The 26,583-nt window shown below is 43.2% G+C and overlaps 3 protein-coding genes across 10 annotated transcripts in view; 2 read left to right on the forward strand and 1 right to left on the reverse strand.

Moving 5' to 3' along the window:
* TOMM5 (translocase of outer mitochondrial membrane 5) overlaps positions 1 to 26,583 on the forward strand; it is a 495,867-nt gene that overhangs the window by 292,469 nt on the left and 176,815 nt on the right. The window lies entirely within an intron of this gene.
* EXOSC3 (exosome component 3) lies at positions 3,110 to 26,393 on the forward strand. 4 transcript variants are annotated; one of them, XM_050762245.1, is made up of 5 exons: positions 4,295 to 4,782; positions 5,466 to 5,615; positions 7,464 to 7,615; positions 8,720 to 8,942; positions 24,485 to 26,393. In XM_050762245.1, exons 1-4 carry the CDS (start codon positions 4,459 to 4,461, stop codon positions 8,919 to 8,921), a joined length of 828 nt encoding a protein of 275 aa, XP_050618202.1. In that variant the 5' UTR covers positions 4,295 to 4,458; the 3' UTR covers positions 8,922 to 8,942; positions 24,485 to 26,393. The 4 variants fall into 4 exon arrangements, with proteins under 4 accessions (XP_050618204.1, XP_050618202.1, XP_050618203.1 ...); XM_050762246.1 differs by lacking the exon at positions 24,485 to 26,393 and adding an exon at positions 9,256 to 9,384; XM_050762244.1 differs by lacking the exon at positions 24,485 to 26,393 and having other exon boundaries at positions 4,301 to 4,782; positions 8,720 to 9,162.
* The window catches only part of TRMT10B (tRNA methyltransferase 10B), a 29,282-nt gene continuing 8,194 nt past the window's right edge, over positions 5,496 to 26,583 (reverse strand). For 2 of the 5 annotated variants that reach the window (XM_050762207.1, XM_050762209.1), the window contains exons 2-10: positions 26,301 to 26,515; positions 25,715 to 25,823; positions 24,651 to 24,775; positions 21,649 to 21,801; positions 19,841 to 19,919; positions 19,106 to 19,173; positions 13,382 to 13,505; positions 11,984 to 12,107; positions 5,496 to 5,589 (exon numbers count right to left, since the gene is read on the reverse strand). In XM_050762207.1, the coding sequence (XP_050618164.1) occupies positions 12,001 to 12,107; positions 13,382 to 13,505; positions 19,106 to 19,173; positions 19,841 to 19,919; positions 21,649 to 21,801; positions 24,651 to 24,775; positions 25,715 to 25,823; positions 26,301 to 26,486 (951 nt within the window). In that variant the 5' untranslated portion in view covers positions 26,487 to 26,515 and the 3' untranslated portion in view covers positions 5,496 to 5,589; positions 11,984 to 12,000. Of the gene's footprint in view, positions 5,590 to 5,789; positions 6,007 to 7,190; positions 7,386 to 10,733; positions 12,108 to 13,381; positions 13,506 to 19,105; positions 19,174 to 19,840; positions 19,920 to 21,648; positions 21,802 to 24,650; positions 24,776 to 25,714; positions 25,824 to 26,300; positions 26,516 to 26,583 lie in introns of those variants that run through there. The other 3 variants (XR_007719936.1, XM_050762208.1, XM_050762206.1) reach the window with 3 other exon arrangements.

Raw genomic sequence — 26,583 nt, forward strand, 5'->3', positions numbered from 1 at the left:
TACAATAAATCCTGTTTGAGAAGTTATGATCCTTGTGTAAAAACAGCTGTAGCAAGTAGTCTCTCATTTGTGCAGTGATAACTGTGGGCATTTATGTTTTTAGATTAAATCCTGTATTTGAGTAAAGATGTTAACAATACTTTCATGGACTTTTATGGTTAATTTCAGTATGTAAATTAGCATGTAGTTCATTTATAATTTTAGAAACTAGTAAACTAAAAAAAAATTTCACTCAAATTATCACTTCCTTTGTAACACCTATCCTGACCCCTGCCTTCCTTCCTTGTAGAGATAACTATTTCATCCTCTGTACCCTCAGGGCTGACACTCTATTCAGGTTGTTGCATCCACCTTAACACTTGCTATCTTCATGTGGAGACAGTGAACTCCCCCAAGGGCAGGGACCAGGACTCAGCCGCCTCCCCAGCTCAATTCCTGACTGAAAGCAAATGCTCAACTAGTGTTGTTGGTTAAAAGGAACACATGCCCAACCTCACTAGTCTGTAAAGAAAAGCAACCATGAGATGCCACCTTTCCAACTTCTAAACTAACAAAGATTAGTTATAAAGAGGAAGTTCTGGGAGGAGTCCAGAAAGCTACATTCTGGTCCAACCTTTCCAAAGGTCAATTTGGCAATTTCCCCAAGTGTCATACTAATGTTATGTAACCCCAAATTCAGGCTCATGTACCTGATGCAAAGCTGAAGCCAAACACTAAGACACAGGTGCTTGGAGATAGAGAAAGGATTGTTCAATTGGGCCAAGGCAAGAAGGCAGAAGAGAAAGATCTCTCAACTGTAGCTTAACAAAGAGATGACAGCAGGCGTTTTTATGGGGTAGGGTGTAAAGGAGGGAGAGTTGCCAGGAAGGTAGGGGAAAAGTCTGTGCCTCTACAGTCTCAGATAAAACTTTGAGCAACCAGACTTATAGGTGCCAGCAGCTGGTCGAAAAGTCCTTAATGGCATTCATTCCTTCTGCAAAATATTTTCATGATCCTGAAAGTTATCTCTCCTGCTAGACAAAGAAACAGGACATCAGCAGTTTATAATTATATTGTGGGAACAAGAGATATTGGGCAAAACGCGAGCGCTTACTATGTGCATGCAAGCAAGGGCCTGATCAGAATTTTCACTATGGCCGGGTGCGGTGGCTCACGTCTGGATTTCCAGCACTTTGGGAGGCCGAGGCCCGCAGATCATTTTGAGGTCAGGAGTTGGAGACCAGTCTGGCCAACATGGTGAAACCCCGACTCTACTAAAAATACAAAAATTAGCCAGTCGTGGTGGTGCATGCCTGTAATCCTAGCTACTTGGGAGGTTGAGCCAAGAGAATCACTTGAACTTGGAAGGTGGAGATTGCAGTAAGCCGAGATCATACCACTGCACTCCATTCTGGGCGGCAGAGCGAGACTTGGCCTCAAAAAACAAAGCAAAACAGAAAAAAAAAAAAAAAAAAACAACAACAACAACAAAAAAAACACCAAACGGAATTTTCAATACCTCAGTTACTAAAAATGCCAGAGAAAAATGCCAGAGTACTTAAATCTCAAGTAGCCTGGTTACACTCCGAATGGGGAGACGTAGGCCAGAGGCACTGGAAAGGTGAGCAGTGCTTTGGCTGGAAACCCGTCAGCCTCTGACAGAGAACTGGCATAATCTACCTCGCGATCTGCAAGGAAACACACGGGCCGGCAGAGGGCAAATCGCGCACGCCGCCTGCACCGGGCTCCGGCCTCCTCCGCATTCCACAGTTGTTGCACTTTTCCCACTTTTATAACCGAGAGAGGAAGTACGCGCTGCTCGAAAACGCGAAACGCGCATGGGACCCTAGGACCGACTTGCGCGCCCTCGACGGCTTGAAACCGGGTTCCAGACACTCGTTCGCGCCCTAGGGCTCCCGTCGCCCAGGTCCGGGTGCTCATTCTCTCCAGGGCGCAAGACCGCGAGGTGGCGAAGCACCTACTTGGCTGCGCGCGACGTGGCGGGGATGCTGCAGGCGGCCCCACCCGCTCTGGGCATGTCAGGGTAGGCGGTGTTCAGGAGTAGAGCCCCGCCCAGCCACCGCCTTCGGGTCCTGAGAAGACTCTCCTCCCGGCCTCCCTGTTTCAGCTGTTGACCTGCGAGAGAGCTACACCGCTCGCCACGTGCGGTCCCCTCAGGGTAGTGGGCCTCATAGGGCTCCGCCGCCAGATCTGGGCCAAGTTTCTTCCAGAGACTTCACTACCGACATGGGGTGTATGAAGGACGGTCCAGAGAACATTTCCCGACCTGCCTGTTTGCCTGACCTGAATGTGAGGTCCTTGAGCGCCCTTGAGCCGTGGCCTTGGGCCTGCCAAGATTGAGGCAGGCGTGGTCACCGAATACTTCTGGAGTGGGGAAGCGGGCACAATTTACACTGTCCCTGCCACAGGAGCTTCCACTTTTGCCAGGGAAACTAACCTGGAGGTGGGAGCTCCACCTTTTATTATATTGTTGGCCTTTTATTATACCCAGGGGAAAATAGTTTATATTTATAAATATAAAATATTATATTTTATATAATATATATTTTATATATTTTACATTATATATAAAATATTATATAGCTATAAAAATATTTATATAGCTATTATATAGCTATATAAAATAGCTTATATTGTTTATATATATTGTTGGCCTTTTATTATACCCAGGGGAAAATAGTTTGCCAAATTTGGAGGGTGTGTTAAAAATGATCTGTCTTAATCATCCTGAAAAATCTAAAAATTTGGCTGGGCATGGTTGCTCATGCCTGTAATCCCAGTACTTTGGGAGGCCAAAGTGGGCCGATCACTTGAGGTCAGGCGTTCAAGACCAGCCTGGCCAGCATGGTGAAGCGCTGTCTCTACTAAAAATACAAAAATTAGCCAGGTGTGGTGGTGCACTCCTGTAATCCTAGCTACTCGGGAGCCTGAGGTAGGAGAATCGCTTGAACCTGGGAGGCAGAGGTTGCAGTCAGCTGAGATGGTGCCACTGCAGTTCAGCCTGGGTGACAGAGCAAGACTCTGTTTAAAAAAATATATTTATATATTATATATATGTATATGTTATATATTTATATGTTATATATTTCATATATTTTATATATATATAACATTGGAAGCAGGTGTCTCAAAGAGGTGAGCAGCAGAAAGGGAGGGCAGTTAAAGGCCATCAGTCAGTCATGGCCTCCCAGACCCTGGGAACTCTACCACTGCTGGAGAATCTGATCAAGCACTAATTGAAGGTTCCAGTTGACAGAGAAAACGGTGATTTCAAGTAAGAACCTCAAAAGTCAGATGATTGGAAGCTCTGTGGATTTGGAATTCAACTGCTTCTCACCTGGGCAACTAAGTGTGCTCCAGGGAAATTTGAGTTACTTATATTCCAGGCCATGCAGGACTATCGCAAGCATGTGAAATATGTATATTTGCAGGAGGAAAAAGTCTAGGGAGAAATACACACCAAAGGAATACATTCGTTCATTCATCAGGCATTACCTATTTCATGCCACACCTTGGGCTCTAAAGAATCAGAACTACCACGTAGCAAGGGAGAAAAACGGGTAAGAATAAAACATCATTTATTTCCTTATTTTATTTTTGTCTGTGTTTTCTAAATGTGACTAGATCTCTAACAACCAAGAAGGTTTTATTTATTTTGAAAAAATATACTTTCCCTGTTAAAAGGTGAGCCACTCTTCTGAGGGCAGAGTCGGAAAGAAGGGTCCAGAAGCCCACCTAGCGTCCGATTTCCTTCTTTTTTTTTTTTTTTTTTTTTGTTTTTTTTTTGTTTGTTTGTTTAACAGAGTCTCGCTCTGTCGTCCATACTGGAGTGCAGTGGCGCCATCTCGGCTCACTGCAACCTCCGCCTCCTAGGTTCAAGTGATCTCCTGCCTCAGCCTCCCGAGTAGCTGGGATTACAGGTGCATGCCATCACGCCCGACTAATTTTTGTATTTTTAGTAGAGACAGGGTTTCACCATGGTGGCCAGGCTGGTCTTGAACTCCTGACCTCAAATGATCCACCCGCCTTGGCCTCCCAAACCGCTGGGATTACAGGCGTGAGCCACTGCACCCGGCCCCAGCGTCCAGTTTTCAAAGCCCCTCTGCTCAGCTTCCAGAGATCCCAGGAAACTCTAAGTGGGAGCATCTCGTATCCCCACGATGCGACCGGTCACAAAACACGGGACCCGAGACACTGAAAGTGGAGGCTTCTTGATGGATCAAGCTGCGCAGTTCTCATACCGACCCGCGGCCAGGCTGTAAGACAGGTGGTCGGCTACAGACACAATCACAGCCACCTTGGACAAGGACCCGTGAGCTGACAGCCATTAAGCTTCATAAACTGGTCCAAATCTAACGGACCGCTACTGCCGGAAACGGAAAGTCCTCAAGGGCGGGTGTTGGAAGCAGAGCGGAAGCGGAAGGAGAGTACCGGAAACGGTGTTTGGTGGCGCACGCGATGGCCGAACCTGTGTCTGTTGCGGCTGAATATCTCGCGGGCAGCAGGGCGCGCGCTGCACGCACAGTACTAGGTCAGGTGGTGCTGCCGGGTGAGGAGCTGCTCCTGCCGGAACAGGAGGACGCGGAAGGCCCTGGCGGTGCTGGGGAGCGACCGTTGAGCCTGAATGCTGGAGCGCGCTCGCGGGTGCGCGTTGTATGCGGCCCGGGCTTGCGGCGCTGTGGGGACCGCCTGCTGGTCACCAAGTGCGGCCGCCTCCGTCACAAGGAGCCCGGCAGTGGCAGCGGCGGCGGTGTTTACTGGGTGGACTCTCAGCAGAAGCGGGTGAGCTGGGACTGCGGAGGGGTGGTGCGGCCGTGAGAGTGATAGCCCTGGTTTGAGAAGACCTCCCAAAAGAAGAAGGGATGAGATCCTGAGGCCCTCTTGTTCAGGCAAACCTAGAGCCACCGTAGTCTTGTGCCCACTTCTGCATGTCCTTTAGAGGGACCGTGAACAATAGGAACATAGCCTGAGAAGGGCGACCAGGAGAGAAAAACGTTTGGAGACCGTGAGTCATGATTATAAAGTCTTCAAAACTCCAAACGTCAGGGAGCAGCAGGCTTGCCCATTCAAGTCTCAGAGGGCAAGACCAGGCTCAATGAGTGGATGTCATAGGGAGTTAATTTCTCCTAGAACAGGTAAGAACTTTCATACAGAAAAAAATTGTCTAACTATGGAATGGGCTTCCTTGGTTGTAAGGATTCCTTTGCCACTGAACTTATGCCACAAAGCTAGGAACTTACTGGTTGGGGTGCTGAAGAGATAATGGGGTTTGGACTCAATTAACAGACTACCAGAAGCTGCACACCTGACACTTTATGATGTGATTTTCTTTTACCGAAAGTGGCATATGATCAGATTTCTTTCTCTTTAATGACAATAAAGTAACCACGAAGGACGTGCTGAAGGTATCTTCCAATGGTATCTTCTCATTTATGGCTGTTTTCTCATTCTATTTCCTTTTGTAGTATGTTCCAGTGAAAGGAGACCATGTGATTGGCATAGTGACAGCTAAATCTGGAGATATATTCAAAGTTGATGTTGGAGGGAGTGAGCCAGCTTCTTTGTCTTACTTGTCATTTGAAGGTGCAACTAAAAGAAACAGACCAAATGTGCAGGTAATTATGGGAGCCTTTGGCTTCAAAGAAAGAAACATCCCTTCCCTAGAACACTCAGATATCCAGAAGGCTACCTGAATTGTCTCCGAAGTATGACCTAGATCTTTGAGCATGTATATAATTGCCCCAGGCTCCAAGAGTTTCTTCAGATGCTGCAGGATCAGAGCCACATAATTTTTTTTTTTAACATTTACAATTTATTTTACATTGGCTACATTTGTTCTTGGGATGTTTCATTTCTACTGAGTTGAAAGGTTGTATCTGTCATCACCATTATTTGTTATGTCCATATCCTCGGGACAAGGATGTCTGCTGTAGGCTTAGAGGAGTGACAGGTGGTGCAAATTGACATTATCAGCTATCCATCCATCCTGGCTGTAGGTCCTAGAAGCTGATAGAGGAGTAATACTGTTACCTTGGGTTTTCAGGTTGGGCTTTTCAGGTAGCATAGCCACACGCTTCTTGTCTCTCCAGCCTGAAATCTAGTGATGTCTTTGCCTCTTCACATTTACTTCTCATGCAAATTTATTTGCTTAATCTCATTTGATTCTGTCTCTGATTTTTGGCATGTCTATCCCTTTATCTCCACTTTGCAAGTTCAGGCTTTAGCTCCGTCTTGACTGGTCTCAGTCACTTCTTCATTAATCCTTGCCTCCACGCTTTTACCTCACCATCCAGGGTTTTGAGAGCTGACATCCTAACACAGTTACTTTCTCGAAAAGGAAAAACGAGATTCTCCAAAATCCACAGAATTCCTTGGCATTACACTCCAGGTGTCTTTCCTCATCCCTAATTATATCCTTCATACAGCCATACTCTAATCACACCAAACGCCATTAGACTCAATTTCCTGCCCTTATTCCTTTACACATGCTGTTCCCTCTGTCTTGATTGCACTATCCCTTCGCAGCCTGTGGAACACATTCTTATCCTTTGAGACCTAGGCTAAACACGACCGCCTTTGTAAAGCCATCCCCAGTTGTGACTTTTCTCATATTTTTGCTCTAGCACTTAACTGGATTTAGCCTCGACTGAGGTTTGTTTATATGTACCTCCCCACTGCCCTCCAAGACCAAATGCTTCTGAAAAGCAGAGAATGTTTTGTTCCTCTCTAGTTTACATAGTCACCAACAAACAGTGGGTACTTAATATGTTTTGAGTGAACAGAATTGAGTTCACTCTCCATTTCCTCAGTTTCATCCCTTTAAGGTTTAGCTCTATGAGGTTTTTAAGTAAACCTTGCAGGGAGAAGTGTCAGTGAATTATTGTTTTGTTTTGCTTTGAATAATTTGCATGCCGGAGTTCCTCTCTGTAAATTGTAATTCTCTAGGGTAGTGCCACCTAACATAACTTTCTACAGTGATGCTGTTTTGTATCTGCACTGATTAGTATGGTAGCAGTTGAGCACTTGAAATATGGCTAATGCAACTCAGGAAATTAATTTTAAATATCTAATTTTAATTAATTTAAATAGCTGTTGAGCACTTGAAATGTGGCTAATGCAACTCAGGAAATTAATTTTAAATATCTAATTTTAATTAATTTAAATATAAGTTTAAACAATTGGCTACCTACCATATTGGACAGTGCAATCCTAGAGGTGTTCTCTGGCCTTGAGATGGGCTCCTTGTCTGTGATTTCCTGGTTGGTGAAAGGGAATGATACATGTGTTCCTTTTTTTCCCCAAGACTCAACTTCAAAGTGACTGTGGGAATCCTGTAGTACAGTCAGTCCCTTAGCCACAGAACTGTAGGTGGCTGGCATTGATGCCTGTGAGAAAGAACCAATAGCAGCACCTGTAGAGTAGTTTGCTGAGAGGAAATGAACTGGTTTTTAATATCATTGTAGGTTGGAGATCTCATCTATGGCCAATTTGTGGTTGCTAATAAAGACATGGAACCAGAGATGGTCTGTATTGACAGCTGTGGACGAGCCAATGGAATGGGTGTCATTGGACAGGATGGTCTGCTTTTTAAAGTGACTCTGGGCTTAATTAGAAAGTAAGTCCTGATGTCTGCTGCCTTGCCTGCCTTCTTTTATAATTACACATTCTTGGAAAGTTGGTTAATCTTCAGGATTCAGATTATTTGTAACATTTAAATTTCTCCTCAAAGTTAAAAATCAATATCCATTTTAACACATTTGGAAACTCATGAATTTAATCCTATCTTCTTGGAAACGTATCAAATTCAGATGTGTTTGGCTGTGTAGTTTCTGGTGGGCTAATACTTCATGCTTTAAGCTCTTACTCTGTATTCATGTCTTCCCTCCCAGGCCTGTTCCTTAGTTGACTCAGCCCAAATGTGAAAACTGGCCTTTCCCCTGTTCTGAGTCACTTGAATACAGATGCAGTCTGCAGTTGTACAGAATTATCAAATTTTTCTAATTATGGGGGTCACACGCAGCTTAGATCGTGATGTTCAAGGTTATGTAGCCATTCACAGAAGGCTTCTGACACTTGGTCCTGGTAAGTTTAACAGTTCCCACTGAGGCAGATTCTCTTTTTGGTGTTTACAAATTTACCCACCCAAAGCTGTGCCATATTCAGGGGCTTTACTCCTAGAGCCAGTGAAGTTCAGAGCTATCTTGTATGCCTCTCCTTGCTCCGTATCCTAAAGATCTGGAGAATTAAGTTTGGACATCAGAGAAGCATGTTATTAACCAAGAAACATGTTATTAACCAAGCACCACCCTTATGGTTTGAAAGAGCCAATGTTCCTCTCCAAGTACTGTATTTAATGCAAGAGAATATGGTCAGGAAAGTAAGTTTAAAGTGTCTTTTAGCACTGTAGGTAACAAAAAAAGTTATGATTCTCAGTCTAGAATTAAAGTGCTCTAACAATCTAGTGGAATGACTTTTACATTTTTTGCAAAGTTGGTAACCTAGGGAGTTTGACTTCTTCGTAAGGGATAGCCCACTTCTGTGATCTTTAATATACCTTTGAACATTATAAAGTTTCTTGGAAGGAGGCAGCAAATGTCATCATGTGCCTTGTTCTTGTTGAACAACTACGGAGAACTCAGAAAAGGAATCACATTCTAAAGGAGACTCTGGACACCTTCGCCGCTTTATTAAATTTCATTTCCTTTTCTCTTCCCACCAGGCTATTAGCTCCAGACTGTGAAATCATACAGGAAGTGGGAAAACTCTATCCACTGGAGATAGTATTTGGAATGAATGGAAGAATATGGGTTAAGGCAAAAACCATCCAGCAGACTTTAATTTTGGCAAACATTTTAGAAGCTTGTGAACACATGACGTCAGATCAAAGAAAACAGATCTTCTCCAGATTGGCAGAAAGTTGATATAGGTGGACTTTTTTACAGGTCAGTTGATGCAAAAAACTATGGGTTTCCTGGGGAATACTTTTTTCACGTGAACCTCTCCCCATTTAAATACTCAGAAGATAAGGTGTGAATGTATATTATCAGAGTCCTAAAATATTTTTATAAGTAAGTTACTGGTTTTCACCCACGCTTTAGAGAGAAAATCATTGCAAAATCATATTTTCTGTTTCTGTACAATAAAGTTTACTAAAAAACAGTATTATGGTATATTTGGAGTTAACTCCCTTAGTATTGCTACAGCTTCCATAATTAACTGGAAGTCAGCAGTAAAATAATTTTCTGATTATAATAGTAAGCCAGGTTCACCACAGGAAGTGCAGACTACATGAAAAGTATAAAGCAGCAAAACGTCACCTGTAGTCCCATTATTCAGGGGGTGAGTATATAACAATGAAATACTGTGTGTTTTCCATTTACCAAGTATTGTGTTTTGCATGGATTAACTCCTTTATTCTTACTAACTGCAGAAGACACTTATCCTCATAATTGAAACGGAGGTACAGAATTTAACTTGGCCTACATTCTCTGTATGTTCGTCAAATTGAAATTATATTATAGCTTATATGCTACTTTGTAATATACTTTTGTCTACTTCAAATAGCATGATACATTTCACAACTTCCATTAAAAATTCATTAGTCACATATTTCATGTTATAGGATATTTTTGATGTAGTATATTTGATATATTTTGGTATAGTTTATTATTATATAAATAATGAGGATTTCTGAATCCAAATCTGGCCAAGTCTTATTTTGCTAAAATCATTTCCTAGGAGCTCAGCATAGAAAACTCTTCTATGCTATTTAGTATATTAACCAAAACCTTTAAAGGTAAAAAGACTGCCAGGCGATCCACATCAGTGATTCTTGGTTTCTAGACCTCTTTGAGAATATGTGAGATATAGATGCGCTGAAGCCTATCCATAGAAAGTCCTTTTTGGATGAAAGAGATTATAGAACTCATTGTTTATATGTTGATAAAGACCAAGGAGCTTTATGTGTTCCTAATGATGTTTTCTGAGGACTGGGCGGTTTTTTTACTTCAATAGATTTTAGGGCTACAAGTGGTTTTGGGTTACGTGGATGAATTGTATAGTGGTGAAGTCTGAGGTGTACCAGTCACCTGAGTACTATATATTGTACCCAATATGTCGTTTTTTTATCCTTCCCCTTCCCCCTTCTGGGTCTCCAGTGTCTTATACCACTCTGTGTGCTTACCTGTAGCTTAGCTCCCACTTACAAGTGAGAACATTTGGTATTTGGTTTTCCATTCTTGAGTTACTTCACTAAGAATAGCTTCTAATACTATCCAAGTTGCTGCAAAAGACACTTGGTTCTTTTTTATAGCTGAGTAATATTCCATAGGATATATATATACACCACATTTTATCCATTCATTGGCTGATGGGTACTTAGGTTGGTCGCGTATCTTTTATGATGAACTATCTGGCCGGTTTTTAAATAATAGAAAGATACTGGTGTAATTTATTAGGTGATCACAGTTCCTTAGGAATTAAATTGTGAAGGGGAGGGGACAGAGCAGAGAAGTAATCTTTTGGTTCTTTTGAGTTATTGAATACATTTCCTGAATTTGCTAGCTGCTTAACTAGCAGGTTAACTAACCCAAACTGTCAGAGTAACTGAAGCAAATATGTCCAACTGGGACATAAGGAACATGAGATTTGTGTAATAAGCAGGTTATCTAACATGCTCATGTGTCAAAATGTAACACTTTCTAGCCGTTTTCAAGACAGACTTTTATCAATACTGTGTTTGCTTTACAATTTAATCTGTTACAAATACATATGAAGAATCTAGTTGGTACCAGGCTCAGAGAGGATAGAAAGATAGGTACACAGATCTGTCCTGTTAGGATCCTGCCATTAGGAAGAGAAGTCCTCCATGTGCATACTCCACAGGGTAAGAGCCATAGGAGGGAACAAAATGCTATGGGGACTCAGTAGGGATAGGTCAGAACAGGCTGGATCCTGCAAAGCTTATTACAGAGCTGGGAGACGATAAGCATGATCAGACAAGGCTGGAGAAAGTCATCCAATTTTATGATGCCAGTTTAGTGAATATTAAACTCTTGATATAACCATTTAAACAATTTCAAGAGGTCTCTCACAAATAGATATACAACAGTTCAATTAGCACATCCAAAGCCATGTGGTTTTGGGGCTAATTCCTTGTTACATAAATTTCTTTTTTTTCTTGAGACAGTCTTGCTCTGTCGCCCAGGCTGGAGTGCAGTGGCACGATCTCGGCTCACTGCAACTTCCGCCTCACAGGTTCAAGTGATTGTCCTGCCTCAGCCTCCTGAGTAGCTGAGACTACAGGCACGCGCCACCGCGCCTAGCTAATTTTTGCATTTTTAGTAGAGACAGGGTGGTTTCACCATATTGGCCAGGCTGGTCTGGAACTCCTGACCTTGTGATCTGCCCGCCTCAGCCTCCCAAAGTGCTGGGATTACAGGCATGAGCCACTGCGCCCACCACATTAACTTTTTATTACTTATCTGGGCACTTCCTGTGAGCCAGGCACTATGGGAAATTAAAAAGCATTCAGTGTGGTCCCGGACATTAGCTTACTGTGAAGCTCTGAGAATATGTCATGCAAAGGCAATTATGTGCCACTGACACCCTCTGCCCTGCTCTTTGGTCAAGGTTAACTCCAGCACCTCACTCTTGCAGCTGCAATTTTTTTTTTTTTTTTTTTTTTTTGAGATGGAGTCTTGCTGTGTCACTCTTGTCACCCAGGCTGGAATGCAGTGGCGAAATCTCGGCTCACTGCAACCTCCACCTCCCGAGTTCAAGTGATTCTCCCACCTCAGCCTCCCAAGTAGCTGGGACTACAGGTGCATGCCATCACACCTGGCTAATTTTTGTATTTCCAGTAGGGACAGGTTTCACCATGTTGGCCGTGCTGGTCTTGAACTCCTGACCTCAGGTGATCTGCCCGCCTCGGTCTACCAAAGTGTTGGGATTAAGGCGTGAGCCACCACGCCTGGCCACGCACCTGCAATCTTAGGCCCATCATTCCACTGAGTTCCGAAGAATATAGCCTTTTCCTGAAGTAACTCCTTTCTTCAATGCTTCAGGCCAGTTGCGAGTCTCTAAGTAAGTCGACAGGATATCAAACACTGTTAGAGAGTAAACAGAAAACACAGTGACCACACAGAGGAAAAAAAGAATGAGTAAATGAAATGAAAAGGATGTTCTGTAATATTTCATTGAACCTATTCTGCACCATATGTGGTACTAAGGTCCTGCGGGGAGAGAGGCAAGGACACAAGCTCTGCTTACTCTCAAGGACCTCAACCTACTCTGAAAGATACAGGCCTGTAGGGAGTAACAGAAAGGAACACAGTAAAATGGGAACACAGAAGGGCCCTGCCATGGCCTGGGATGGGGAAGGAAGCCAAGATGTTCCTGAACTGAACCCTGAAGATCAAACAGGAATTCAGTGGTCAGTGAGAGGTTAAAAGCAGGGCATTCTAGGTCAAGGGGACAATTTCTTTCTTTTCTTCGTCTCCTTCTCCTCCTCCTCGTCCTCCTCCTCCTTACTCTCTCTCCCCCCACCCCCCGCTTCCCTCTCTCTCTCTCTCTCTCTCTCTTTTTGAGGTGGAGTTGTGCTCTTGTTGCTCAGGCTAGAGTGCAATGGCACGATCTCAGCTCACCACAACCTCTGCCTCCCAAGTTTAAGCACTTCTCCTGCCTCAGCCTCCCAAGTAGCTGAGATTACAGGCATGTGCCATTACACCTGGCTAATTTTGTATTTTTAGTAGAGACGGGGTTTATCCACGTTGGTCGGGCTGGTCTCGACCTCCCAACCTCAGGTGATCCACCTGCCTCAGCCTCCCAAAGTGCTGGAATTACAGGCATCAGCCACCGCACCCAGCTTTTTTTGTTTTTGTTTTTGAGACAGAGTATCACTCTGTCACCCAGGCTGGAGTGCAGTGGTGTGATCTCGGCTCACTGTAACCTCCACCTCCCAGGTTCAAGCGGTTCTCATGCCTCAGCCTCCGGAGTAGCTGGGATTACAGGCACGCGCCACCATGCCTGACTAATTTTTGTATTTTAGTAGAGATGGGATTTCACCATGTTGGCCAGGCTGGTTTCAAACTCCTAACCTCAGGTGATCCGCCCACCTCAGCCTCCCAAAGTGCTAGGATTAAAGGCATGAGCCACTGCGCCTGGCCAAGGGGACAATTTCAACTATCTTTAACATAGTTGGTGACAAGGAAGAAAACAAAGAATGCCTCTTGGTGGCCAGAATATGTGTCACGAAGTGCATGCAATAAAGTCCAAGCACATTAGTTAGTCACAAGAGACTGACTCAAAGGCCACTTAAACACAGTGCAAAGCAGCAGCACCAGAACTCACACACACTGGATGGGGGCCATGTAAGAAGTACCTTGATTGATGGCCAGGATCTCTGAATGATAGTTTTTCCCATTCTGGTTTCTGACCATGTATTCCTGGATTGGCAAGCGTGCGGTCTTGACAGAGTACTCCCAGGCCTTTTGAAATGTCACCTTCTGTAAATACAGTTAAATCTTTTTCTTATAAAAATTATCCATGAGTATATTCCCAATGTAATACAGCTTTAAAATTAAGTACGCTATTGTGGAATGGAAGAAACTGCAGATGAGTTAACTGTCTCAAGAGATTATGTGACAATATCTTACTTTTGGGGGGTCACTTATCCACAGTCCTCCACTCACTACCACTTAGAACCAAGAGGGAAATAAGCAAAAGAGGCATATCTGCAGCTACAGTAGACATCAAAAGGCCCAAGAAGTCGAATCAATCAGAGCCCATTCTGAGCCCTAACTCAGTAAGACCCAATTCTGGATATCTGGAACTTCCAGCTCACTGCCAAAAGGCAGCATCAAGAGAAAAGGTAGACAAGATTCAAGATGGGTGCACCACTGCAACAAGTGGCATTAAGGTGTGAGAACAGACAGCCCAATTAAAAGAAAGGGACCAGGTGCAGTGGCTCACACAACACTTTGAGGCCAAGGCCAGAGGACTGCTTGAGCCCAGGAGTTCAAGACCAGCTTGGGCAACAGAGGGAGACCCTGTCTCTACAAAAAAAAAAAAAAAAAATTAACAGGGTGTGCTGGTGTGTGCCTGTAGTCCCAGCTACTCTGGAGGCTGAAGTTGGACAATCACTTGAGCCTGGGACATATGTCAAGGCTGCAATGAGCTGTGATTGCACCACTGCACTCCAGCCTGGGTGACAGAGGAGACCCTGTCTCAAAAATAAAAGGAAGGGCTCTGAAAACTGCAAAAAGGAGTCACAAGAAGTCCATCAACTTGAGGCCATTTAGTGGCGGAATACAGAAACTGATGTCCCTTTATAACATGTTCCTCAGTCATGAAGTCCCTCAGACTGAGTCTTGACTCAGTCAAATTACATTGCTGCCTTATAAGAAGCACAGGAAAGATTATCCACCTAAGATTTCAGGATTAAAGAGAAAGGTTCAGATTACTGGGATAATTAACATGCCGAGGCTTGGAAGGGGTCTCAATAGTGAACTATCTTACTCTAACCACCCATCCAATGTCTGTCTATTCTCTATGACTTCTCCTCCAAGAGGCCATATGGCCACTCAATGAACAGCTCTTGTGACAGGGAGTTCATGAATCCTGGGACAACCCACCCAACTTTGATAGTACCAGCTGATAAAAAATTCTTACTGATCTTGAGCCAAATTCTCTGTTTTCTCTGAGACTTCCACTCCTTCATCCTAGGTCTGTTCCCCCAAGGTCAGACTATGCAAGTAAGATGGCCATTCAGAAACCTGAAGGCAGTGATCATGCCCCTAGGAATCCTCTGGTCTCCAGATTGTAGCCTCAGTTCTGTCAACTCTTCTTTGACTATGACTTAGTTTCAAGTCCCTTCATCATTCAGGGCAAGTTCTTCTGAACTTGTTCTAAGCTAGTCAATATCATTTTGTTTACAGTCCCATAACTGACTGGCCATCATGAGTGTGGTCTAACCAGGTGGAATAGAGTGAAGTGGACCTAATACCTTTTTGATGCTGACACCTGCTTCTCACTCACATGAAACAAAATTTTAAGAGAGAACTTCCAAAAATGTTTTAAGAGATGCAACTCTGATAAGACAAGGGCTTAACTGAAAGGATAAAACTCCTTTGCATATATGAGCTATGATACATTTTATAAAAAGTCATTCCTTTATAATCACTTTGAACTAGAGTACAGAATTCAAAATTAGTAGGATATTTGGGTGTTGCCCTAGAAGAGCTTACAATTTAGTTCAAGTTCTTTGCACAATGATTCATAATAAAATGAATCTCCTTGAAGAAATATTGTTCTTAGCTTATTTCTGTGAAGAAGCCAAACTCCAATAACAACCAAAAAGTTCTAAACATCTCACGAATCTTCCAGTTATTTTTCAGTTTACAGGTGGACAGATAACACAACGTATTAAAACTGCACATCTATAAGTCATGCACTTCTCACTGACCCTCTGAACTTAACTGCCTCAAAAAAGGGACTGTTGGCCAGGCACTGTGGCTCATGCCTGCAATCTCAGCACTTTGGGAGGTTGAGGCAGGTGGGTAACTTGAGTCCAGGAGTTCGACACCAGCATGGGCCATATTGTGAAACCCCAACTCAACAAAAAATTAGCTGGGCTTGGTAGCACCCACCTGTGGTCCCAGCTACTTAGGAAGCTGAGGTAGGGGGATCAATTGAGCCTTCGAGGTTGAGGCTGGAGTGAGCTGTGATTGTGCCACTGCACTCCAGCCTAGGCAGCAGAGCAAGGCCCTGTCTCAAAAAAAGAAGGGGGGGCTGTCACCCTGCTGCAGGTAAGACTAATAAACTTTTAATTAATTATTATTATTTTTTAGAGACAGGGTCTCACTGTGTTGCATCACCCGGGCTGGAGTGCAGTGGTATGACCACAGTTCTCTGCATCCTCTAACTCCTGGGTTCAAGTAGTCCTCCAGCCCTCCAAAACTTTTTTTTGTTGTGAGACAGTCTTGCTCTGTCACCGGGCTGGAGTGCAGTGACGCAATTTCGGCTCACTGCAACCTCCGCCTCCCCGGTTCAAGAGATTCTCCTGCCTCAGCCTCCTGAGTAGCTGGGATTACAGGCACACACCACCATGCCTGGCTAATTTTTATATTTTTAGTAGAGACAGGGTTTCACCATGTTGGCCAGGATGGTCTCGATCTCTTGACCTTGTGATCTGCCCAACTTGGCCTCCCAAAGGGCTGGGATTACAGGCGTGAGCCACCACGCCCGGCCCAAACTTTTTACTTTGAAATATTTAAAACCTAAGAAAAGTTCAAAACAATAATACAATCAATATTCATTCCTATAATCTAGACTCACCAGTTGTTAATATTTTGCATTTTTTCTCTCTGTATATAAATACGTATTTTGGGCTGGACAAGGTGGTTCATGCCTGCAATCCCAGTGTTTTGGGAGGCTGAGGCAGAAGGATTGCTTGCAGCCTGGAGTTCAAGACCAGCCTGAGCAACATCAAGAGACTTCGTCTCTAACAACAACAACAAAAAATAGCTGGCCATGGTAGCACGTGCCTAGGTACTCAGGAGGCTGAGATGGGAGGACTGCTTGAGACCAGAAGTTCGAGGTTGCAGTGAGCTATGATCACACCACCTCACTCAGCCTGGATGACAGAGCAAGACCTTGTCTCAATAAAAAACAATTTGCCGAACCATTTGAAAGTAAGCTGCAGACATCACAATACTTCTTCACTAAATACTTAAGCATGCATCTAAGAACAATGACATTCTCCTACCTTACCACAATACCATTTTCACTTCAAAGAAACTTTTTAATAAATCTGTAATTTCACTTAATACACAATCTATATTAAAATCTGCTCAACTCTCCCCAAACTGTCTTTTATAAAGCTTTCCTCTCAATACAGAATTCAAACGGGCTCACATGCTGCATTTGGCTATTACGGCTTTTTAACCGTTTTTTCTTTTCCTAATTGTTTTGTAGAGATAGGTTCTCACTATGTTGCCCAGGCTGGTCCCAAACTCCTGGCCTCAAATGATCCTCCTGCCTTGGCCTCCCTAACTACTGGCATTATAGACATGAGCCACTGTGTCTGGACGAACCTCTTTTAATCTAAAACAGCCTCCTGCCTCAGTTAAGTCCAGTCCAATTGTTTTGCAGAATGTCCCACATTCTGATTTGTCTGTTTCCTCATGATTAAATTCAGCTTAACCATTTTCTGGGCCAGGTGAGAGGGTTCACACCTATAATCCCAGCACTCTGGGAGGCTGAGATGGGAGACTGCTTAAGTCCAAGAGTTCGAGGCTGGACACAGTGAGACCTGTCTCTACAAAAAAATTTAAGAACGAGGTTGGACACAGTGGCTCACACCTGTATCCCAGCAATTTGGGAGGCTGAGGCAGGAGGATTGCTTGAGTCCAGGAGTTTGAGACCAGTCTGGGCAATGAAGTGAGACCCTGTCTCTACAAAAAAAATTCAAAAACGAGGCCAGGTACAGTGACTCATGCCTGTAATCCCAGCACTGTGGAAGGCTGAGGTGAGTAGATTGCTTGAGTCCAGGAGTTCAAGACCAGCCTGGGAAACATGGCGAGACTCTTGTCTCTACAAAAAATATAAAAATTAGCTGGGCATGGTGGCACATACCTGTAGTCTCAGCTACCCAGGAGGCTGAGGCAGGTGGTCTGAATGAGCCCAGGAGATTGAGGCTGCAGTGAGCCATGATCACACCACTGCACTCCAGCCTGGGCAACAGAGTGAGACCATGTCTCAAAAAAATAAATTAATAACTAACTAGGTGTGGTGGCATGGGCCTGTAGTCCTAGCTACTCAGGAGGCTGAGGTGGTGGGAGGATTGCCTGAGCCCAGGAATTTGAGGTGAGGTTGCAGTGAGCCATTATCACTCCACTGCACTCTAGCCTGGGCAACAGAGCAAGGCCCTGCTTCAAAAGGAAAAAAGAAAAAACATTTTCTGGCAAGAATACTTCACCTCAGGAGGCAGAGATTGTACCTCTATGGGTGATACTAAGTTTGATCAAGTTTGGATAAGATGGTGACCACCAGAATGCTTTATTGTAATGGTAAATCTTTGCCTTTGTTATCTGTAGGGTGATACTTTGAGACCATGTAAATAGCCAGTTCCTCCACAACCTTTCTTTCAATTGTCTGAGTCAATGATTATATTAGGAGTGACAAAATGATGATTTTCTAATTCTATTATGCATTTCTTATTAGCTGGCATTCTTCTGTAAGCAGCCCCTGCTCATTTTTTAGATGATCACTATGGAGTCATGGAACACCAATGTTTTTAAAATAAATTTAATTAAATTAACCTATCATCTGTGTTAAATATATGTACATCTCATACATACAGGAACAAATAGCACACATCTACATATATGTAAAATATACCCACACATATTTTGTGATCATATAATGTCTCAAGAAGGATACACAAGAAAACTTGACATTGGTTGCCTCAGAGGAAGGGAATTGGAAGACAAAGGTAGGAAAAAGACTTATTTTTCACTCTACTCTTTTATATTTATATATCAATCTTTATTATTTAACTTATTATCTATGTAATATGTTAATTAGTAAATATAAACAAGCTTATCTTGACAAATAGCTATATAAAATAAACATATTTCAAAATTCCAGTGACAACCCAATTATTCCTCTAAAACTCCAACCAAAAAGAATGTGGATAATTCTAGGAGTTTGAAGTTTTGGGATAGAAGACTATTTCAGCAGAGAGGTCAACGTGAGAAGGAGCAAACTACTCTCTCAAAGAACAAACAGCCAGTAAGAATGTTGAGTCGATGCTTACTTGTCAAGATGAGAGTTTTCCTTGCAGAACTGGAGAAGCTCAACAATGGCTATTTATGTAATTACCAAATAGTGCCCAGTCCAGTTCCCAACTCTTGATTTTGCTGACATTGCTCATGAGGAGAGAGGGAACTTCATCGGCTAGAGGGCCAACCTCATGGGGATGGCTTTCTTCCTGTTCCCTCTGAGTTCTTAGATCCTCTAGATGAGATTATGACAGAGCACATGCCTCTAAAAGTAAGCACTGCTTTTTAAAACACAGATGTTGGGGCTGAAATGTAATACTTACCTTCTGAATGCTTTCATCCACAAGCCCACCGAGGATGTAAACTTTGTTTAGATCAACATCTTCAAGAGCTAATGAAAAAATGAAGGCCAATGAGATCAAATCTGTTTTATAATTTGTAAATCCAAAGAAAGCAAAATGAAAGAATTATTAACAATAAAAGTAGAAATTCAATAGAAAACAAAAAGAAACTTGCTCAATAAAACCAAAAGCTAATTTTCTAAAATGGCCAATAAAACAGACAAACTGTTGGCATAGCTAATCATGAAAAAGGCAAGCAGACCCAAATCAACATTAGATTCAGAAAGGAAACAAAATTAAAACTACAGAAGAATGTGAAATAATTATATGAGAATACTATGATCAACTGAATACCAATATATTTAAAAATTACGTGGAATGAATGATTTTCTAGGAAAAAATAGATCTAATGTTGATCCAAGAAGGGCTAGTGGGACAGCTGACCAAGGATACTGGGAAAGACTGGCAGGCAGTACACAAGGCCCGGATGAGCATGGAAACCCTAAGTCTGTGAGCTGTGAGCCACACAGTAAGACATATCAAAGCATCCAGCAAGGCACCTGCCCATAAGAGGAGCGCAGCTCATGTACATTACTTTTTTTTGTGGGGGGAAGGGGTGTCCTTCTTGAGGGGCTTTAATAAATTCTGCCACAGGGAATAACGAAACACAGTGTTAGGAACAATGGGCTATACGAATCCATGCATTCAACTACATACCATGTTCTGAGTCAGGAGTCAGGTACACAAGGGTTTCCAGAGGAAATAAACTAAAGCAGTCTTCTTCTTCTATATCTAGCTGAAAATGCAAACAGTCCAATGTTAAAACAGCTCACGGCCAGGTGGGGTGGCTCACACCCATAATCCCAACACTTTGGGAGGCTGAGGCGGGAGGATCACTTGAGCTCAGAAGTTCAAGACCAGCCTGGGCAACATGGTGAAACCCAGTCTCTACTAAAAATACAAAACAATTAGCCAGGCATGGTGGCATGTGCCTGTAGTCCCAGTTATAATACTTAGGAGTCTGAGATGCGAGGATGGCTTGAGCCCAGGAGGCGGAGGTTGCAGAGAGCCAAGATCATGCCACTGCACTCTAGCCTGGCTAAAAAAAAAAAAAAAAAAAAAAAAAAAAAAAAAGCTCAAAGTTCAACAGCTAGTTACTGGGCTTTGAGTTTCTATCAGGCATAGCTCTAGGTTTATCAAGGAACTGCATGTGTGACAGACTGACAGCTGCTTCTCAGAAAGTACTTAGGAGGGAAAGTAGACACAGACATTCAAACCTATTTGAAATGAGACAGCGACATGGGGTTCTGACAGAGGTACGGGGAGCATGTTCCAGGACTACCGATGAGGGAGTAACAACATCAGGATGACCTTCTGGGGAAGGAAATGCTGGAACTGGGTTTCTGAAAGGAGATTTAAAAAAAAAAAAAAAAAAAAAACCACAGGGTCTGGCTCTGTCACCCAGGCTGGAGTGCCATGGCACATCTAGGCTCACTGCAACCTCTGCCTCTCAGGTTCAAGTGATCCTCCAGCTTCAGCCCCCTGAGTAGCTGGGACTACAGGCACGCACCACTGTACCCAGCTAATGTTTGTATTTTTAGTAGAGGTGGGGTTTTGCCATATTGCCTAGGCTAGTCTCGAACTCCTGAGCTCAAACAATCCACCTGCCTCAGCCTCCCAAAGTGCTAGGATTACAGGTGTGAGCCACCATGCCTGGCCTCAAAAGAGATAATACTGACATACACAAAAGGAGAAGAACTCAAAACTGAGGGAATCACCTAAGAAAGGCAAGAAGACAGGAAAGTAAGGGAACTATGTGGACCTGTAAAAGGAACTGTTTGGCTTCTGTAAAATAATCATTTTAAAAAGTACATAGAAGAAAACTGGAACTAGCTGCACTGCAAGAGAGACTGTGAAGACAGTAACAGCAAAACAGCTGGCTGTGCAGCCCTGTGCAATGCACCCTTCACATTCATCTTCCGTGGACCTTCCTGGGGAAGGCCACAACTGCTGTCTCAGCTACACAATGCAAACACACTGGGCATTTTCAGTGACATTTCTGAGAAACTCATCTGGATTCTTGCATGTATATGTATCACTAAATGTATGAGATCCTAAAGAGAGGTGAAAAGTACCTTAGTACTCCCTAAAACTTATCTTAAATTTGCATTACTTCTAAAAGGATTCCTTCTCTTCCCCCAAAACTCATGTTTCCCAGTTCACCATTAATGAGAACAAGAAAGGAGTCATGGCATTTCCCAAAAATATTCCTGGAGTATACAGTCTAGCATAAGATATACAGGATACAAAATATAGTCCTAGACTCTGGTAACAGTACTTTGCCAATGCAGTAGGAGGATGAGAAAAAATTTTAAATGTAAGACCTAATGAGAGGTTCTGAACTTTTTAGACTTCAATACTGAAAATATAACATTATATATATGAAAAAGTAAATTTTAAAAAATGCTATTACCCACAAAAACTTTTCAGATGACAATTCAAATAATATGCAAAAAGAGACTTACCAGGTAACTAGAAAATCCATCATTCATCCTCACACACTCTTCATAAAGGGGACTGTCTATTGTGAATCCAGTGAGGCAGATCCAAAATGGCCTGTCAGCTTTTTTGTTTGAACCATACAACCTTCGAATCTGTCCAGCCAGTCTACTTAATTCCTTCAAAGAAGTAAGAACAACTCAGGGCGAAAACATGGCAACTCACTCTAAATTAGCTATCAAGAAATGGCTACAATCAGTTCACTGAACGCTACTCCAGAAAACCCCATGAACTAGGAGTACATGTGTGCGTGTTATACCTTGTGGTATCGCACCTTACAGACAAAAGAAAATGATACGAGTCCGGAAACAGTGAGGTAGTGGAAAACTGAGAATTTGCCCTCCTGCTGGCCCTGCTGTTAAATGTTTATTTTTATTTTATTTTATTTTATTTTTTTTGAGATGGAGTCTCGCTCTGTCGCCCAGACTGGAGTGCAGTGGTGCGATCTCGGCTCACTGCAAGCTCCGCCTCCCGGGTTCACGCCATTCTCCTGCCTCAGCCTCCGGAGTAGCTGGGACTACAGGCGCCCGCCACCACGCCCGGCTAATTTCTTTTTGTATTTTTAGTAGAGACGGGGTTTCACTGTGTTAGCCAGGATGGTCTCGATCTCCTGACCTCGTGATCCGCCCGCCTCGGCCTCCCAAAGTGCTGGGATTACAGGCTTGAGCCACCGCGCCCGGCCTAAATGTTTAATATATGAAATTCTTATTTTAGCTTTTATCTAAAATCTTATGTAATACTATTTCAGTTATTAAAGAGGTTTGATTAATATACAGAAATGTTTATAGAACATCAGATAAATTTGGTACCTTCTTCCTAACTTCAGGAGATGCAATAGGGTTGGAAGTTTTAACTTTTTGCCCTGAATCACAGACAATGCTCTTACATAAAAGCAGTTTCACAATTTAGCTTGATTTGTTGGATAGGAAAAAAAGACTCTGGGTTTGATTTAATCTGCTATCTTAATTAAGCAGTATGGATTTTTTTTTGAGACAGGGTCTGGCTCTGTTACCCAGGCTGGAGTGCAGTGGTACAATCATAGCTCACTGCAGTCTCAAATTCCTGGGCTCAAGTGATCCTCCTACCTCAGCCTCCTGACTAGCTGGGACTACAGGTACAGGCCACCATACCTGGTTAATTTTTAATTTTTTAGAGACAGGTTCTTGCTGTATTGCCTAGGCTAATCTCAAACTCCTGGCCTCAAGTGATCCTCTTGCCTTAGCCTCCCAAGATGCTGGGATTATAGGCAGGAACTCCTGGCCTCAAGTGGTCCTCTTGCCTCAGCCTCCCAAGATGCTGGGATTATAGGCAGGAGCCACTGTGCCCAGCCTAATAGTAGGGAATTCTTGGTTAACATTTTTAGAGGGCTAGAGTTAGAAGTTTCAGGTAAGAACCTCAGATCTGCAGTTTTCCTAACTTATCTGAAAAATATGCAAACACTAGCACATACAATAGATGTCTGAAAAGAGAGTTTAAAATTTACATACTGTGATATAAGGCCTAAAATTAAGGCCCAATATTATGTGCTGCCTTGACATCTGTCAGAACTGGGAATACTTCAAATAGCCTAATAGTAAGCTCCCCTCCCAACTCTGCTCCCGTAAATAAGGTCTCCTAGCTTTAAAAAAAAATCCTTTTTATCAAGGGTCCAAGGCATAGTCTCTGTTTATCCCTAAGGAGTGAGTTTTGGTTCCCTGCCAGCCCATGGAATTCTCCAAACAAGCCAATCACATCCTCCTATAGTAACCAGGGGGCACCTCACCCCCTAGATACTACAAAGCCCACCTCACACAGCCCCTTGTTGTTCATTCTGTTCTTGATTACAATCCCCATTTGGCCCTGTATGGTATACAGTATCTTTCTCCCCGGGCTGTAAGTATATGAGACTCAGGAACTGCTGTGAATCGCATCTGTCCAGTGTCAGGTGTCATGCATTCTGCCATTCTCAGAACTCTAGTGTGGGAATCCTTCCCTCATCAATGGGGTGAATGAGCATCAGTTAAAACGCATACATTGAGGCTGGGCATGGTGGCTCATGCCTGTAATCCCAGCACTTTGTGAGGCAGAAGCGGGCAGATCACCTGAGGTCAGGAGTTTGAGACCACCCTGGCCAACATGGCAAAACCCCATCTCTACTAAAAATACAAAAAAGTTAGCCACGCACAGTGGCTCACAAGGTCAGGAGATTGAGACCATCCTGGCTAACATGGTGAAACCCCATCTCTACCAAAAATACAAAAAATTAGCCAGGTGTGGTGGCAGGCACCTGTAGTCCCAGCTACTTGGGAGGCTGAGGCACAAGAATGGCGTGAACCCAGGAGGCGGAGCTTGCAGTGAGCCAACATTGCATCACTGCACTCCAGTCCAGGCCACAGAGTGAGACTCCGTCTCATTAAAAAAGAAAAAAAAATTAGTTGGGTACGGTAGTGGGTGCCTATAATCCCAGCTGCTCAGAAGGCTGAGGCAGAAGAATCGCTTGAACCCGGGAGGCAGAGGTTACAGTGAGCTGAGATTGTGCCATTGCACTCCAGCCTGGGTGACAAGAGCAAGACTCCATCTCAAAAAAACAAAAACAAAAAAAACACACACGTTGCAAAAAGTTCTTCCACCAGCTAATCTTCCCACAACGTGCTACCAAGCAAATACTCCTCTTCCCAAAGATTCAGTGTCTGGCAAACTGAACCTGAAAGGTTCCATCCAGACCGAGGACATCATGAACAAAGAGGCAAAGATGTTGGGCTTGAAACAAAAGACAAGGTAAAAATTTGCAAACTAAACCAAACTACATATATTCTCTTCCAGATTCTTTACAACAGCCACCTTGGAACTGAGTAATCCAGTATAGGAAATCAAACACTTTCCTAGTTTACTAAGGAATCCCAGAAGCTGGAGTTGGCCATATTCTTCGTGAAAGCTGCACCCTTCTGGGCCTCCCTCATGCGAGCAGGAATTCCAGTGGATGTTCTACCTTCTTTGACATGTGGTGGGTCATACTCAAATCGATACACAGTCTTGGTCCTGAGTGTTTGGCTTCCAAAAGTTTCTCTTTGGTTAGAGCTCTCAGGAAACGTTTGCTGTGCTGGGGGCAGATGCCTAAAGCAGAAAGATCAGAAAGAAATAAAAGTGGAAAACCAGAGGAATAATACTATATAAGAAACAAATCTCCCTAGCCAGGTGAGTTTTGTTTTTGTTTTTGTTTTTTTTTTTGCATATAAAGAGAAACTTGATAGCGGTATAAGGTATTCGTTCATTAGGAGATTTACACATAGCAGAGCGGGAAGGAGTATGGGCTCTGGAGCACACAGCAGGGTTTAAATCCAAATTCAGTTTGTTCACTGATTAGCTAAATTATCTTGGGCGTAATTATGTTACTTAATTTCTCGAAGCCTCAGTCTCTTCACCTACAAAATGGGAATGATAATAATAGCTCCTCTCCACTGAGGTAATCCACGTAAAATTCTTAGAACTGAACCTAGCACAGAGTACTGAATAAATGATACTGTTGCTGGTATCATTCCATCTATTCTGAGCTTATAAACACATACGCTAATCAGACAGTTTATATTTGAAATGCAACCTTAAATTTTGCTTCTTTTTTTTTGAGACGCAGTCTCACTCTGTTGCCCAGGCTGGAGTGCAGTGGCTCAATCTCGGCTCACTGCAACCTCCACCTCCGGGGTTCGAGATTCTCTTGCCTCAGCCTCCCGAGTAGCTGGGACTACAGGTGCCCGCCACCACACCTGGCTAATTTTTTGTATTTTTAGGAGAGATGGGGTTTCACCATGTTAGCCAGGACGGTCGTGATCCACCCACCTTGGCCTCCCAGAGTGCTGGGATTACAGGCGTGAGCCACCGCGCCCAGCCGCAAATTTTGCTTTCTTTGATGTTTTGATTCCCAAGAAAATAGGACAGTGGGTCCCACATCCCAGATGCCTCTTTTTACTTAAACAAAATTCCTACTCTCCTTGGAACATGCAGACACGTTTGCTAAAAAATAAATATGATTATAGCAGCAGTCTCATTTATTGTCACCTGGATTTTCTGCACGATTGGCTTTTCTTCGTTCTTTTTCTTGCTTTCTTTTGCTCTTCTTTGCTGCAACTATCTTTTCCCAGTGTCTCTGTTTTCTCTGGACATTTTTCTTATATTATCCAGAAAACAAAATTGTTTGAGAACTTCATAAGCACCAAAAAAGGAAAATGAACATTAGAAACATTTACTTATTTTTTCTCATTTATATATAAAGTTTGGCGAGAAAAAGGAAATTACTCATAAAAACAAACCTAGATTGGATCGTGTTTAGAGAAAACAGAGCCCCAGAAAAAGAGATGTGACCTGGTCAAGGTCACAGAAAATTCATTAGTGACAGGGCCTGGAGTTTAGATTTCCTGACCTTTCAGAGGTGTATCAAAAATTCCTTTTGAACTTTATTTACTTTTCCTATGACTCAAATGAAACTAAAACTTTAAACCAGTTAGCAGAAAATTAATTCATCACTTAGAATACACAAAACTCATTCCCAGTTTCTCTTTTCACTACCAGTATCCATCCTTAAAACAGGGGTGTCTGAGACATTCCATCATTCAAGGCCGATGGCCAGGCAATACACTACACTCACCGAGCACCATGCTGTACTGCCTGTGGCCAGGGTCTCTCCCTCCTGGCACTCGCCTTCCGCATCAATCTGCAGAAGCTGGAAGCCTTCAGGAAGTCCATCTTCACCTGTCTCCTCTAGGATGCCTTCTTCCCCCTGCAGCACAGGTGATTCTACTTTCTGAGTACTCCCTTCCAATCTCCAGTCCATGTGCTTAGTCCTCTGTTCTTTCAACCAGACTGGAAAAAGGCACAATTATGTAAGCTATTACATTATTTCACTAACATAGGTATCTCCCTACATCCAA

The sequence above is a fragment of the Macaca thibetana genome, chromosome 15 (genome assembly GCF_024542745.1).
Source record: "Macaca thibetana thibetana isolate TM-01 chromosome 15, ASM2454274v1, whole genome shotgun sequence".
Lineage (NCBI taxonomy): Eukaryota > Metazoa > Chordata > Mammalia > Primates > Cercopithecidae > Macaca > Macaca thibetana.

What these genes read in the sequence shown, in the direction of transcription:
- EXOSC3 (XM_050762245.1), top strand. Translation starts at nt 4,459, where the DNA reads ATGGCCGAACCTGTGTCTGTTGCGGCTGAATATCTCGCGGGCAGCAGG. An exon ending in TGGACTCTCAGCAGAAGCGG is followed by an intron (nt 4,783 to 5,465) that starts GTGAGCTGGGAC and finishes TTCCTTTTGTAG; the next exon opens with TATGTTCCAGTGAAAGGAGA. An exon ending in ACTCTGGGCTTAATTAGAAA is followed by an intron (nt 7,616 to 8,719) that starts GTAAGTCCTGAT and finishes TCTTCCCACCAG; the next exon opens with GCTATTAGCTCCAGACTGTG.